Raw genomic sequence first — 15039 nt, 5'->3', positions numbered from 1 at the left:
AATATGATAAACTACATTAAACTACCCAATCACATTGCAATTTTTACATATTCACCCAAATGCAACCCCCCCCCCCCCACAAGCAAAGACCATATAAGCAACAAAATAAAAAAAATTAATATAAAAAATTTAGTTAGGAGCTTGAGACTGCAGTCTATATAATATCGAGCTTCTGCAGCACAAAAAAATTAATAAAATAATTAGTCGGCACGCCTTAATACGGGTACACTGCAGATACATTGTTACACTATTGTTTTGACGGTAAGAAATGGGAAGTATTTATTTAAATTAATAATTTAACAAACTTTACATGTTTAGCAACTTTTTTTTCAATTTTGATTTAATTTTAATACATTGGCTGGCCGGTTAATACATGATTGCTGGCCGACTTTGGCCCACTGATCGTACTTGGTAACCTCTGCTCTAGAGTTCTCCTTAGCCCTTAGGGCTTAAGATACCTGACCAATGTTTAAAAAATAAATCAACTAGAGTTAAACATTAAAGAGAAGAAACATGGGGAGCGGAACACGAGCGCCCTTAGACAAATGCATTTTAAGAGACGAAAAAAAAATGGTCGAAAAAATTATATAATAGGAATACACACTATAAAGACTGCAGTCTACAATCTCCATATTCTTAAACCGAAAAACTATTTACAGTAATTAGTTCATTAAAGAATGATTATTAAGTGGGCATCAGGTTATAAAAGCTTAAAATATTTAAATATGTGTACAAAAAAAAACCATCTAGAGAGTTAAATTAATGAAAAATAAATGATAGGTTAAATTGTATAGTAGGTATATAAACTTATTGATTGTAATTAGTTGATTAACGAAAGATCATGCTGCAAATGGCACCGAGTGAGCAAAGCACAAAAAATGTATTATTTAAAAAAGTCCGAATTAATAATAATGAAAAAAAATAGGAAGGTGAACGTTCAACGTAGGCATCCGCTGCAGTCGAACGTATTTTTCAGAAACAAAACAAAATTATTTAATACTATTAACTCAATATTTTATTTATATAATATCCTACAAGGTAGGACATACTGCATACTACTAAGGTAATTATAATTACCTTGCACACTACCTACTCTAAGGACTAAAGCACTCCCTGATAGCTATATAGTATTGAAAAACATTTATACAAAAAAATCAATTGGAGGTAAATAAATGAATAAATGATTGGTGGAGGGACGAGACACGAGAATATCCACAGTCATTCTCGTTTTAAAAAGTAAAAATAAAAAAATTAATTGGCCTAGAAACTAGAGACTGCTGACTAACCCTAATTATTTTTTATATTCATATTTTGTTATATTTTAAAATAAATTTTTATAATTTTTCGTGGTAAAGAAATCACCAACTTATACTACATAGGTAACTTGTATATTCTTTTCGCAGATTTATATATTTAAAAGAAACCTGTGATTCTTTCAGCTTTCTGGCTGTTTTCAGTTTTGTTTGTGATAAATGATTATGTGATCGTGATGAGAAGGCCTCAATTGCCTCTCCTTAGACTTTCCCTCCATAATCACGGCCGCTATTATTATAAACTATAATATTTATTATTTAAAATTGGCGTTATCTTCATCTGCATGTTCGTTGGTGCTTTGTGATAACGATTCGAATTTCGAACGTTTTTTGTCTTAGACTTTTTCTTTTTTTTAATAATTAATGTTTTTATATTTTGTTCTTACCGTGTTCTTACAACGGGCTAAGTTACAAAATTACTAGTTACGACCGGAAGTTGTAGTTGAGAAACCAAACTATTACAGTAAGACGTTGTCAGTTTCAGTGACTGCAGTGAGTCATACTATTAAAGTATTGAAGTGAGTTCAAAATCTATTAATATTTTTCCCAGATTCGATTCTCATTTCTTTCAAATTTTTTTTACTTCTCATATTATGCATGGTTTTCAACTTCAATCAAACTACAAAATGATCAACTTGAAGTCCGATACTACCTAACGTTAACACATGTCATAATTGATTTCCAAATATTAGTCCGAACCCAAACCCTAAGCCTAACCATTCAAGTCAACCAATATTATGTATTTACTTTCCGAGTAGTACAGGTGTGTACTTAAATATTTCTATGAATGTCTGCTTTCGACATTAATTAACAACACGCTTACCTATCGGCTATCTGTGACATGAATCCATATACCTACTTTTTTATTTCATTCTTCAAAACTAGTGCTTGCAGCACAATTATTTTTATCAATGTACACATTTTATGCTTACCAAACTTTTATTATTGTAATTAACGTGTTAAAATTTATAATTGTTAGTCATCAGGTATCAGGATGGATAATAAAGCAATACACCAACCAATGGTCACCGACCAAAATGAAGAACAAGGTTCCAACATTCACCCATTGTCTGATCATATGAACATAAGTGTAGCGTTTAAAGAAATAGTTTCCAAGGATCCACCCAGGTATACAAAATTTCTCGAAGCTATCAACAAAACATTTGAAGATATTAGCGATTGCGTTGGGTATGTTATAAACAATTTCTATAATTTATTTACATTTTACATACTGGAGTTATGAGTATTTATGGACTTAACTATCGAACATTTTCATTTTTTTTTAGTCCAGAAGAGTTTAAAAACATAATGGGCGATATATCATTTTTAAAAAGTAAAAGGAATGTAACAAATTTGCTGTCTACATTAAAAACTCAGATCAGTAATCTGATGAGCAGGCACTTTGAACAAATTATTGAGGAAGAAAATCTGTCTGAACTATTTACCAAAAAAATTGCATTAAACGAGGAAGAAGCAAAGTATATTATTTTGTGTTTTATTAGTTATTTATTATCAAGTTTGATCACATTTAATATAATTGTATGAGAAATTATTGTTAATTTTTAGAAAATACTACATTAATAACGAGTCCATGGAAATAATAGAATTAGAAGAGACCTTGCGTAAACTTGATGTACAAATTGCGGATTTGGAAGAAACTAATGAAATATTGTTCAATCAAGCAAATTTCAATGAACAGCGATTTGATCAAGTTTCAGAGAGGATAGAAATGTTAAAAGATGAATGTTGGACTAAATACACAAGCATGAATGAACAAATAGAATCAATAAGAAAAGATTTCGTTATCATACTGAAAGATAATTTGAACAACGAATAGTATTTATTTTTAATTTATGATGTAACATTAACAATTAAGAAATTTAAATTATACTTTTTTATTTTTAATACATACTTTGGTTTATTGTGATTGTATAGGTGATAATTAGGGCAGAGGACTTGTAACTCTGAAAAATCACCAAATATGCATTAAATGTACAAAATACGCATTAAAAAATAAATTATTTTTGTATGAATACATTTTATTTAAATTTTGATTTAGAGTCGACGTCTCCGTAGCCCGTATTAATAATATCTTATGAATAATATCTGTGCATTAATAAAATTAATAACCGGGAAATAAATCGGCAATCCTTGAGACGTGTCTCTAGGTAAAACACCCGTGTGGGAACAGTCAATAACTGTATTAATATTATCAACATTTTATATAATTTTAAATTCAACATTATTTTGGTTGTATATTAAATATTTAAATTAAATAAAAATGTCGACAGTAAAAATATTGATACAATTATAAATTATTGAAAATAAGAATTTATATGCAAAAGAAAATGTCAAAACTAGCTTTGTTTCAGCATGAAACGTATTTGTTTCTTACTCTGCTATTTTTGTGATCTTGCTAAACAAATATGGAAATACTACAAGTCCTCTGACCTAGTGATAAATGATTAGAATGAGGCGTTTTCACCACAAGCCCGAAAATAAAGATTTTAATGGGTAAGTCTAACATATTATTTGTTTTCTCCCTGTGGCCCACACAGTACATACCATATTTGTGTTTAGCCGAACAGTCTTGTGATGTTAGTTTTTATGTTAGTGTGAATTCACTTATTATCAAATTTAAAGTTAAGAACATAGTATCTGTGCATATCAAATTTTTTTTATGGTATTTTAATTTTTATGCAAGCTATTAGTATAAATTATATTAAATTATTAAAAATACTTATGAATTGTAAAAAAAACCTCTTTTACATTCTCAGATATTATATTTTTAACCTTAAGATTGATTGTAGGTTAACTTATTCTTATATTTAAGCTTGTTCTACTGAATTCACATTGGCCATATTATGTATGGTTCAGAGGTAAATAGATAGTGCTCTGACATCTGCTTAAATAAAAAATTCAAAATAATATTATACAAATAACATTGATTGTGTAGGGCAGTGGTTCTCAACGGGGGCAATATCGCCCCCCAGTGGGCGGTAAAATGTCACCGAGGGGCAATGTACTAGTTTTGGGTGGTAGGGGGGCGGTGAACTAATTTTGGGTGGTAGATTACCATAATACTAGAACTATAAATAAAAAATATATCAAATATAAAAAATAAATAAAAACATGAGTTATTAGATAATTTCAATTTTTTCTTTTAAATTTTCCAAATACCCTTAACCTAACCCTTATTATAGAATTCTCACATTGTAGGGGCCGTTAAAAAATTTTTTGACACTCAAGGGGGCGGTAACTTAAAAAAGGTTGAGAAACACTGGTGTAGGGTAAAAAAATTTTATTTTAATGGGCGGTCATTGGTTGTTATTAGGAGTCAACTACATACTTGAGTAATAAATAATAAAATTGATAGTCGACTGACAATTTCTATTCAGTCAGTGTTCAGTGGTGTATATTTTAAATGGGCCTTATATTATTATCTATATCTATACTAATATATAAAATGATGGCGTTTGTATGTTCGGGGTAAACTCCAAAACTACTTATTGGATTGTCTTGCAGTTTTTTTAAATTAAAGAGGACATCAAAGAGAAAGTTTTAGGCATAAAGTTAATAAATAATTAGTTATTATTAATTGAAAAAAACGTGTAAATTGTATACCTATACCTTTTAAGTAAGAAATAGTCGCTGACTGAAAATAAATAACAATCAAACTCGACAACCATTTAGTTTAGCAAAAAAAAAAAAACAATTAATTTTATCTGACTATCTATAATTAGTATTTATAATCAATTGTGTTATATTAGTTACTGGTAAAAAATAACTAATAACTAATCAAATTTTTACAAATTGCTTGCTAAAATAGTTGATTTGCACTTATAGCCGCTCATCGGCGTATCTACAGTCAGAAAAGGTGTAATTAATTGTACATTTGCTTGAATGTTATCACTAACTTACAACTCTCAATTTCGAAAATTCCTAGACAAAAATAAAGCTACCTTTAAAGTACAGGGTCAGGTTTACCACGTGGCGGGCAGTCTTTTTCCATATCGTAAGGGATATAATTTTTTTTCAACATTATAAGGATCCGCGGTGGCGACGCTAAATTAATATGACTACATTACCAGTGACTACGTGACTAAAATTGGTCTAAAATGAAAATAATTATTTAACATTCAGAAAATAAATATTAAATTAAAATCTGAAAAATCTTGCAATAGCCAAGCATTGCCGGGTCAGCTAGTGTTAAATAAAGTTGTGACATACTACTTATGAATAACTTATACTAACTCTTTTACTTATATTCAATTATTCTACATTATTATAATTAATTATTTACATTTCCAATGTACTAATAAATAATTTGTGTTCTTAAAAATATTAAACTAATATTGCATTGAAAAATATGCCCCCGCTTCCACCAAAAAAAAATCAAACTCTTACATCTGCTACTGCCAGTGTTCAACTTCAATGGTATCTAAAAATTTTAGAACTTACACATTAAAATGTAATCATAAGGTATATGCAACATTTTTTAATTTTATATTTCTCACCCGTACCACAATTATTTTTGGTTGAAAAAAGATTTGAAATGTTTATAAATTGTTAATTTATTTTACCATAATAATACACAATATTACAATAATATGTTTTAATAATTGCTGAATACATTCTGAAAATAAATTTTAATATACATGTACATAATACTTATTTTTCAAATGAAAATTTAATATAATATTAAAATTAGAAATATAATGTTAACCTTATCAAAAGGATCAAAATAACAATAATAATTTCTATGCAGTGTTTTAAGGATATGTGGCTGGTAAAGATGAAGCAATATAAAGAAATTAACAGAAAAGTTATGTTACATTTTTTTTTTCATTTATCACAAAGTAAGAAATAAATTATATTATATTTAACAAAGTCAAAACGAAACTAATTAAATATATCCATTGATTGTACCCAAGTATAAGTTAAACAATACACAATTAAATTGGTTATTGAAATTTATCACAATTGATTAAAAAAAAAAATGTAATTAGTATATTTTACTGAACCAATGCCATGAGCTCGTCTTTTAAATAGGGATGTTCCTCATTATTTTCAGGCGGATCGTTTGTGAAGAGTAAAACAGTGGTAGGTACCAAGTTCAATTCACTTAAGGTCATGTTCTCATGCTCGCTACTAAATGTACTTCCACTAGGCAGTATCAGTTTGAATGGACGTTCTTCGTCAAATACACTTTCTTTAACAAATTCAAGTACGTCGGACAAGTGCTCATTGACACTAAATGTTCCCTGATCGGATAAATTAAAAAACATTAAATAAATTTCATTTAAAATAAATTATATTGAATGCAAGTTCACCTGTAAAATCAAACAGTCTGGAAACTTCACTCGAATCAAACAGTACTTGTAATTTGATTTATATCTATTTTGTTCCTTCATACGCATGTTTTTAGTTTTCAGAATCATTTCACTTTCCAATTTTTCAGTCCTAAAATAAGATAATTAAATTGTATCATTTAAAGTTTGAGTATATTCTGAATTTTTTTCATTAGAAAAAAGTGCCTTTTTATTTATTATGAACGCTTGCCCCAATACCCCCACTACCCGTAATTCATAAATAAAAATGCTTTTGCATGGAACTAACTTACTGAGATATTATTCTAGGCAGTAGCTTAACAACATTTTCATAATAAATAGGAAATAACTTTTTAAGTTGGAGCTGTTTTTTTTTGTTTTGAATAACTTAAAGACAATTTAAATTATTTATGGTACTTACCTTTTTTGGTATTCTGCTTTTATTTCAGCAGTAGAGACTATGAAAAACTCTGGAGGTAGTGACACTTGTTTTGATGCCTGTGATGGTAAAAGAACCTGAGCATTTCTATCCAAGACCAATTGAATGCGTTCTGCAGACTGCAGATCGTCCACAGTAGTCTGCACTGAGGCTAAATTACTTAAACATTCTTCTGGAAAAACTAAGAAATCTTCTTCTTGTTCCTGGTACATAAGTCTTTTTTTAACAAAACCAATAGATTCTAAGAACTCAATAGCTCCCTTAATTGGCAACACTTTTTCCACAAATGTTTTATTCGTTAATCTGACTTTTCGATACTTTTCTTCATCTTTATTCCTAATAATATTTTCTGCATATGTTACCAGCAACTTAATGCACTCTTCAACCTTTTTAACAGAAAATTATTAGTAAAATGGTTTAATTAATTCTGTAGTACAAGTTTAAAGATTTTATTTTACCTTAGTCCTATTGTGATTGCAGTTTTGGATTAGTAAAATCGATTGTAGTATAGGATCATCTTTCATTTGTTCTTTAATAAATTCTTCTATTTTTATATGCCATTCTTCTTGTGGCAAGACTTCCAAGCCTAAATGCAATTGATTTTATTAAAAAATTTTTTTTACTAATCCAATAAATTTAATAAATATAAAATTAAAACTCGCCTATCATCGGGCATTGGAAAAAAATACCACTAGTAGCTAATTGGCTAGGGACTTCAGCACTCGTATTTTCTTCTTGTGAATATGAAAATGAATCTATGTTATGATCCATGTTTTTTTTTTCGGCTTCCATTTCTTTTCTAGCTCTCGACTTGATGGCAGCCAACGAACTGAAAACCAAAATTGTACCCGCTTGCAACATATTATATTAAAAATTATTCTTGCAATGGACCGCCTAATGCGGTATGATATTATACTCACATGTTGAGAGGGCCAGTGGTGGTCTTTTTACTCTCAAATCGGGCCAAGGCTGCAGCCGCCGCTTGTTTGGCTTCATCGGTAGGTTCAACCCTACAGGCGCGAGAGGTCTCGCCTGGTTTGGCCACAGTCTTGGCTGTGGCGGCGCCTTCATTTAGACGGTGACCGGGCCCCGCTCTTTTGAACTTCACGTCGGCCTTTTTTTTTTGGAAAAATTTTTTCAATTTGTCGCTCATTATATGCGCGGGGTGTACGATTTGGGCAACTTCAACTGGGACACGTCCTCCCTCAGTTCATCGACCACCGTGTCTGAAAAAACAAACGCGACGTTTAGTGAGGAACTACCAATTCGGACCAACTGACTGTCGAACGTTCCAAAAATGATGTGTTACTAACCGGTGGACAGGAAACGCTCGTAGATGTCTCCGCTGTACTTGCTCCACACGAATATCAACAGGACGAGCAGCAGACACTCGAACAGCACTAACGAGTTGAATATGTCTATCTGGAATCGGTCGAAGCTGACAAAGTGCAGTGTGTCGCACAGGGCCCGAACGACCACGGCGCGCAGGTCCGACACCGAGAAACAGTCGTCGAGTACGGTGAGCGTGTAGAGCTTGGCGAACGTGGACAGACCGTGCAGACACCCGACCGTGGATGTGTCGTTGTTCGACGGAGGCGGGACGACCTGTTCTTGAAATGTCATTACAGCTGCTCACGGTGATTCCGCCTATGCGGGACGGACGATGCGATCGGGGTTCGAAAAACCATAATAATAGTATTGGGTGTTGTTATTTATTTTTATTATCGTCGAAGCTGACCGTGAGAACGACGACGACGATGATGACGAACTTAAGACGGATAACGTGTAATTAATATAGTAATGCTCGGTAGCTATAGTAATAATAAATTACGTATATTCTTCTACGTTTGTCACCGTGCATTGGTGTATTACAATATTTACGATATTATTATTATTATGTTCATGGACGCGAGAACGTTACTACGCATGACCCCTGTTATCAGTTATCACTTATCATCGACGAAAACGACCAGGTATCAGAAACGAGGTTTCAAATAGCAACCGAGATTCAATGAACATCCCAAATACGAATAATAATCGTGATCCTAATAATAATTAATAGGTATGATTAATAATTATACCAATACCTATTATAAATTTATTTACCAGTGTTCAGAGTCCCGTTGGCACAATTACTCGACTCGAACGGTACTTATCGTGAGCGCAATACGTTGTCGCATGCGACCCGAGACAGAATGATGTAAGAAAGATATATAGAACATATTATTATGTAATAACGGTTTACGCTCATACGAAAAGCATAGGTTAGCCTAATCTACACCTACCTATATTATGTAAGTATCAGTATCATAGTATGTAGTGATTACCTATGTGACTTTATTGATTAAAAGCTTTAGGCTACGAGATCTTGGAACGTTTGTCGAAACCGTAATTTGTTGGCAAACTTAAGTATAAACAATATAGGTACTAAACCAGTAGTGTAAGAAGGGGGAATGATAGAACCTATTGTTTGACATACTATACCCCAGCACTACCAACGAGAACCCTCTGGTGGCAGGGTGTTTCTTTCGATCACTTAATTTAGATTCGCAGGACTTTTTATGGCCATTTTCGAAATTCGTGCGACCGGCTGCAACACGATTGAGCATAAAACACCTTTTTTACGACTCGATTGATCAAATTTGTCGGCGTATCAAAGAATATTGAAATACAAAAGAAAACCTACACTATTGAACATATAAGAAACTCTGAAATGTTGCCATTTCCAATTTTGAACCATTTTATCAAACAAATATGGTAAGAGTTAAAAAAATGACATCACTTTATAGTCAATAATTGTCAAATTTCATAGATCTACCGATTTACCTATTTGATAATAATATTACATTGTACAGATGTACCTGGATATCTATTTCCAAGTTGGCTTAAATATAATATAGTAGAGATTCCGTGTTCTTACGATTTGACTATAATTGGTCGAAAGCTTTTATATAAAATTCTAATTTTGTCGATAACATTTTCAATAAAGCTGGGCTCGGCCCATAGCGTGTGGCTTGTTTAAGTTTGGAATCCTAATAATTGGTGTAATTATTCGTGAAAATAACAGATAAATTGCAAAATGTTGTCAACGTCGCATAAAATATCCTATGCTCAATCTTTACCGGCGTGACCTTACGTCCAAGTACAAATGTGTAGATGCTTGAGGTGAGCATTACAATGCAAGCAGAACTTTTCAAAAACCTTTCAACAATGTTCAAATACTTGTTGGGTATTATTGAACTCTTGTTGGAACTTGTTGGAATATGGATCCCCCCTATTTATTTATTCCACATTCAACAAAAAGTAAAAACCATAAAACAAGTTAAAAGTTAATATGTATAAATCGTTTACTAACATATAAAAAAATAACGTACACAGTTATAAAAGTACAAGACTAAAGAATAATGAAAAATAACCTAAAAAACCTAAAAAACCTAGAAAAAAAAGAAGCGGAATTTTTTGATTTCTTTAGTTTTTTATTATTTATAATTGTTTACTGTATTTCTATGGTATTTTATGTTTATAAACGATTACAATTAATTAGAAAAATTCCCTTGACGCCATCGATTCTCATGGGGGGGGGGGGGGTACGTATACCAGTTAACATTTTGTTTAGCACCGCTCCATTTTTTGTTTGTGGGGCGAAAACTAAATGCGTACATATTTGGATATGGCCATGCAGTTCATACTAATATTGCATAGGTATAAAAAATATTAACAAAAAAAAAAATGTCTAAAAATCGTATGTGGCGTTATCGAGGTAACGTATATGTAAAACAATACGTTCTAACTCCGTTTCTAACATTCCCATATTATTACGCTATACTGGTTTAGTTTGTCAAAAAATTATGGTTTCGGCAATTAATGTTCTACGATTTTGTAGCTTTTAATCAATAAAATAACAAAAGTATTACGCAACACGTTGTGCGAGCACGATAAGTTTTGTTGTCGAATGTCAATACTGCCACCGCGTGGTTGATAATATACTTTAGTGCAGATGTATTATACATTTATACTGCAGCTGCGCGAAAGCATAAACAAACCTTAACGTCTTTTTGAATCTAATATTGGGTAAATATAATGCATATTTTCTAAGATGTTCGACCAAAATCGTCATAGCGTTCGTTTTTTATAATCGTAGTTGAATGACAATACTTCCGTGCAGATTTAGAATACTGCTGCCCAAAGGTATAAATAAACCTATAACAGACTTTTGAATTTTGAGATGGGTCAAATATTATACACATTTATACCCGTACACTGTCCGTTCCAGCTGCCCGAACGGTGTTTAATTTCTCTACCACGGAATGAGTTCGGGTTGCCACGACTGCACTTGGTGGAAGTGACGGTTCGGTGTGATGACTTGTGCGAACACATTGATTATTGTATGTACCTACTAGATATGTATAATATTAGTATGGCTAACAATTTAATATTACTTCCTATATCATTTGTATACAATTCTAGTAAAATAAACGCAGTAAGTACACACACATAAGTATATAATACTATGCTTCTATCCAAAACTAATTCAACAACAAATCAAATACAAAATTAATATGATATAATATTTCTAAAAAAACGAACAATAGGTATAACCCGTAAACATTATATTAAGGTATAATATCAGCTGAATAAAAACGTTCATCAAAGTGACTTACAACACAAAATCTTTAAAAAAAACATGATGAAATCTCAAATCAAAATATAATAGCACTTTAATCCGTATTGCAATGGCCAATGAGTACATTTTTCATTTTTACCATTGTTCTTCTGCACAGTAACGTACCTATTTTGCCTATATGTTACGCCGTGTTACTCGGAATAACAATTCTCAGACCTCAGTAGTTCTTGCTTTAGGTAGATACTTAAATATAACTTTTTAAATAATTTGATGAATTATACCTAATAGTTTTGTTGATAAAGTTGAGATTTTTAAGTGACAAAATAGTGTACTTATGTAATAATGTCATCGTTAAGATATCTATTTTCTATATAATCTTTAATACTGACATTTGTAAATCGATGAAGTACCTAGGAAGAATTAGTAATCCTAGTATACTTTGTAACATATTTGTTCTTAAATTTCAGATTTCAGATTTAGATTTTTTAAACGAATTAGGTTAATAAGTTCTTACTCCTTACAATATCAAGGAGGACATTTAGAATTAGAGTGTTCAGATTTGGAAACATATTATTTATTAATAATTCCAAATATTATTTCATAAAGCTCATTCATAATTTCATCAAAAGATATAACCCCATTAATAACTTGGAACAAACATAGATGATTAACTCAAGAGAAATACAAAAGTAATGAGCTTTGTCAAAATTGTTGAAAACACTTATTCCAGGCCGATAGAATTTGTATTTAGAATAATTATAGCTAATAGATAACGAGGAGTGATGTTGATCTAGATTTATTATCTATAGATAAGTGGATAACATTGATTGATAAATTGATCACTTGATTTACAAAATCAATCATTTTAGTGCATAGAAAATTTCTTTGATCGTATCAAAGAGTTCAGTATTTGGAAGCATAATGATTAGCTATAATTTCTAATTAAATAATATGATGATAAGAAAATTAATAATGAATGATTATTAATAATTATTAATACATTTTGTATTATTAATTATAGAAGGAGTCTTTGCAATAACCAGGCAACTCCATATTTTTTCAAAATCGGGTTTTAATTGAACTTGATAAAGCAAAAAATTATGAGTCTTTCTGTACAGTAACAAGACAAATCCGACCACCCATATAGGAAATATAATGTAATTGGGAGCTGTCTGGTTTTTTTCCGTTAAAAAACCAGATAGCTCTGAAGGTTTTTTTGTGTTCCTCGAAAAGTTTTGAAAAATGGAGCTGTCTGGTAATTGCACAGACCCCTTCTATTATCGAAGTATATGATATTATTGTGTTATGAATTAATATTATATACCGTAAATATGTATTTTATCTGTAATTGGGTCAACTTTCGAGTAAAAAGTACTTTTTTTATAGTGAACAAGGTCATTAATAAGGATTTTGAGGTTTTGAGGAATAGGCCTTCTTCTACAGGTCATCAATTAGTCGTGAGAACCAATTTATACAGTCCATGGAGGAATGAATTTCGTTACAGCAAACTGATGGTGATTATGTTTGAATATGCATTTCCTTCCTATTCGCATATCATAATATTATGGAATAAAATATATAATTGGCAGGACACTGATTGATACGTAGATTCATATTTTGACTTTGACTTGGTAGATTAGTTTCACACGATTTTCAATTGAATGATCAATATTTCATTTTATATATTTTTCATAATTCGTGATGGATAAGATAAAAAGGATAAATACATGTTCTTACATATTTTACAAGGATTCCATTTTTTCTCACATGTTTAGACTAATATCCTTTTAAGCATTTTATCAAATTATTTCTAGATAACATTTTATCAGATGAAATACAAGATATGTTATCGAAGTATCAATTCATTTGTATTCTTCATATTCTTGCAGATATCCGAAAAGTTGACGATTATGAGCTCGACGAGCTGTAGTAGGTACATGCAGGTTTATGGTTTAGTCAGTGTTTGTTCGTTTTATGTAAGCGTTGAGTAGAACAGCAATTTATTTATTTACTATAATATTACTCAATTCATGTCGAAACTCTGTTCAACTGAATCTGAAAAGACTGCGAAATGTGTTTCATTAATTTATTCAAGATGTGTTATTAAATATTTATGTACATTTAATATCAATTTTTTATTTTAAATATTTTTTTAATTGTTAAGATAATTTAGGTTAGGTCATATAAGGCATAATTTCAATAAATAAATCACATTAGTGATTACTGATTATTACATATTTGAGTTTTTTAGTACATATTAATAAACATATTATTGTTGTATAAAAAATATTTTAAAAAAACACATATAAATCTGTGGCCTATTAATTAGTAATACATACTACTTAGTATTTATACTTACATTATTATATTATTATTCCTATAAGTACTTACACCTATTACAATACTTCAATATTATGTATTGTCGACTAAATTATACAAAAAAATGAAAACACTCTAAAATTAAAATTGTTAAATAGTGTATTTATAATTAAGTATAGATAGTACTATCTATACTCAATGGTATTATGTTAAAAAAATAACAATTGAAAACAGTGATGAATAAATATATAAAATCTATAATAATATAGTTTTAATAAGAAAGAATATCATTGAATTGGTAAATTATCGTTCAAATATTTTAACAAACATATTAAATCATGAAATTTAAATGAGAAAACGAATAAATTTACCTAAAACTAATTTAAATTAAATTGCGTTTAGTGTACAGCTGTTTGAGTAGGTACACCGATCACATATAGTATAACGCGAATTTTGAAATAAGTATACTTCAGGATCTTATTTTGACTTACTTGCATTGTTTATACAGTTTAATGAGTATTCCGTAGAGATATAAACTTATTATTTTCAAATTAATTTGCAATCGAAATTTCAAAAAGTAGTTTCTGAGTCTTCAAGCTTTATGCAGATACTAAGGATAATTATCTATGCTTATAGTTTAATTAAAAGATATGGGGGCTATGATATTTACAAATTATAATAATTAATTATTTATTTATTAAAATCTTATAATCTGTAAAATTGCCAGAGATTCTGCACTAGACGAACTATTATAATATATACGTATGAGCGGGAATGGTAAAAACTGAGTGACCTCGAACTTAACCCGGTATGCGGTGTTCGTCAAGTCAAGATCGTGACTTCGTGACATACCTACACGAAAACTGGTTGCAGTGGATTTTATACACACAATACGATTATTATCTTCATCTACATTATATTACTAAGTTTTGTGCACGTGAATATCAAACATTATTTGGATCGCGATTTTTCTGCGGACAAGTCTGTATTCTGACAGGTGAGCAGTGGCGTGAT

The 15039-nt window shown here is 30.5% G+C and overlaps 2 protein-coding genes across 6 annotated transcripts; one reads left to right on the top strand and one right to left on the bottom strand.

Moving 5' to 3' along the window:
• Positions 1-143: 143 nt before the first annotated feature.
• Positions 144-3336, top strand: LOC111026264. Of its 3 annotated transcripts, XM_022304327.1 has the most exons (5): positions 1574-1831; positions 1955-2076; positions 2293-2501; positions 2600-2791; positions 2880-3336. In XM_022304327.1, exons 3-5 carry the CDS (start codon positions 2308-2310, stop codon positions 3148-3150), a joined length of 657 nt encoding a protein of 218 aa, XP_022160019.1. In that variant the 5' UTR covers positions 1574-1831; positions 1955-2076; positions 2293-2307; the 3' UTR covers positions 3151-3336. The 3 variants fall into 3 exon arrangements, with proteins under 3 accessions (XP_022160024.1, XP_022160019.1, XP_022160013.1); XM_022304332.1 differs by lacking the exons at positions 1574-1831; positions 1955-2076 and adding an exon at positions 144-261; XM_022304321.1 differs by lacking the exon at positions 1955-2076 and having other exon boundaries at positions 1575-1831.
• A 2947-nt stretch (positions 3337-6283) lies between these two features.
• LOC111042954 (UBX domain-containing protein 6) lies at positions 6284-8706 on the bottom strand. Of its 3 annotated transcripts, none has more exons than XM_022327731.1 (7): positions 8396-8706; positions 8003-8308; positions 7745-7933; positions 7541-7668; positions 7065-7468; positions 6647-6776; positions 6284-6577 (listed from the first exon to the last, which is right to left on the bottom strand). In XM_022327731.1, the coding sequence occupies exons 2-7, from the start codon at positions 8151-8153 to the stop codon at positions 6329-6331; spliced, it is 1251 nt and encodes a 416-aa protein (XP_022183423.1). In that variant the 5' UTR covers positions 8154-8308; positions 8396-8706; the 3' UTR covers positions 6284-6328. The 3 variants fall into 3 exon arrangements, with proteins under 3 accessions (XP_022183423.1, XP_022183417.1, XP_022183410.1); XM_022327718.1 differs by having other exon boundaries at positions 6329-6577; positions 7745-7911; XM_022327725.1 differs by lacking the exon at positions 8396-8706 and having other exon boundaries at positions 7745-7911; positions 8003-8235.
• Positions 8707-15039: the final 6333 nt, after the last annotated feature.

The sequence above is a fragment of the Myzus persicae genome, unplaced genomic scaffold, assembly GCF_001856785.1.
Source record: "Myzus persicae strain clone G006 unplaced genomic scaffold, MPER_G0061.0, whole genome shotgun sequence".
Classification (NCBI taxonomy): domain Eukaryota; kingdom Metazoa; phylum Arthropoda; class Insecta; order Hemiptera; family Aphididae; genus Myzus; species Myzus persicae.
This window is presented reverse-complemented; position numbering and strand designations above follow the sequence as displayed.

Coding starts and splice junctions, on each gene's coding strand:
- LOC111026264 (XM_022304332.1), top strand. CDS start 2,308: ATGGATAATAAAGCAATACACCAACCAATGGTCACCGACCAAAATGAA. Junction 2,502..2,599: donor GATATTAGCGATTGCGTTGG/GTATGTTATAAA, acceptor ATTTTTTTTTAG/TCCAGAAGAGTTTAAAAACA. Junction 2,792..2,879: donor TTAAACGAGGAAGAAGCAAA/GTATATTATTTT, acceptor GTTAATTTTTAG/AAAATACTACATTAATAACG.
- LOC111042954 (XM_022327718.1), bottom strand. CDS start 8,235: ATGAGCGACAAATTGAAAAAATTTTTCCAAAAAAAAAAGGCCGACGTG. Junction 7,669..7,744: donor TTTCCAATGCCCGATGATAG/GCGAGTTTTAAT, acceptor AATTGCATTTAG/GCTTGGAAGTCTTGCCACAA. Junction 7,469..7,540: donor GCAATCACAATAGGACTAAG/GTAAAATAAAAT, acceptor TCTGTTAAAAAG/GTTGAAGAGTGCATTAAGTT.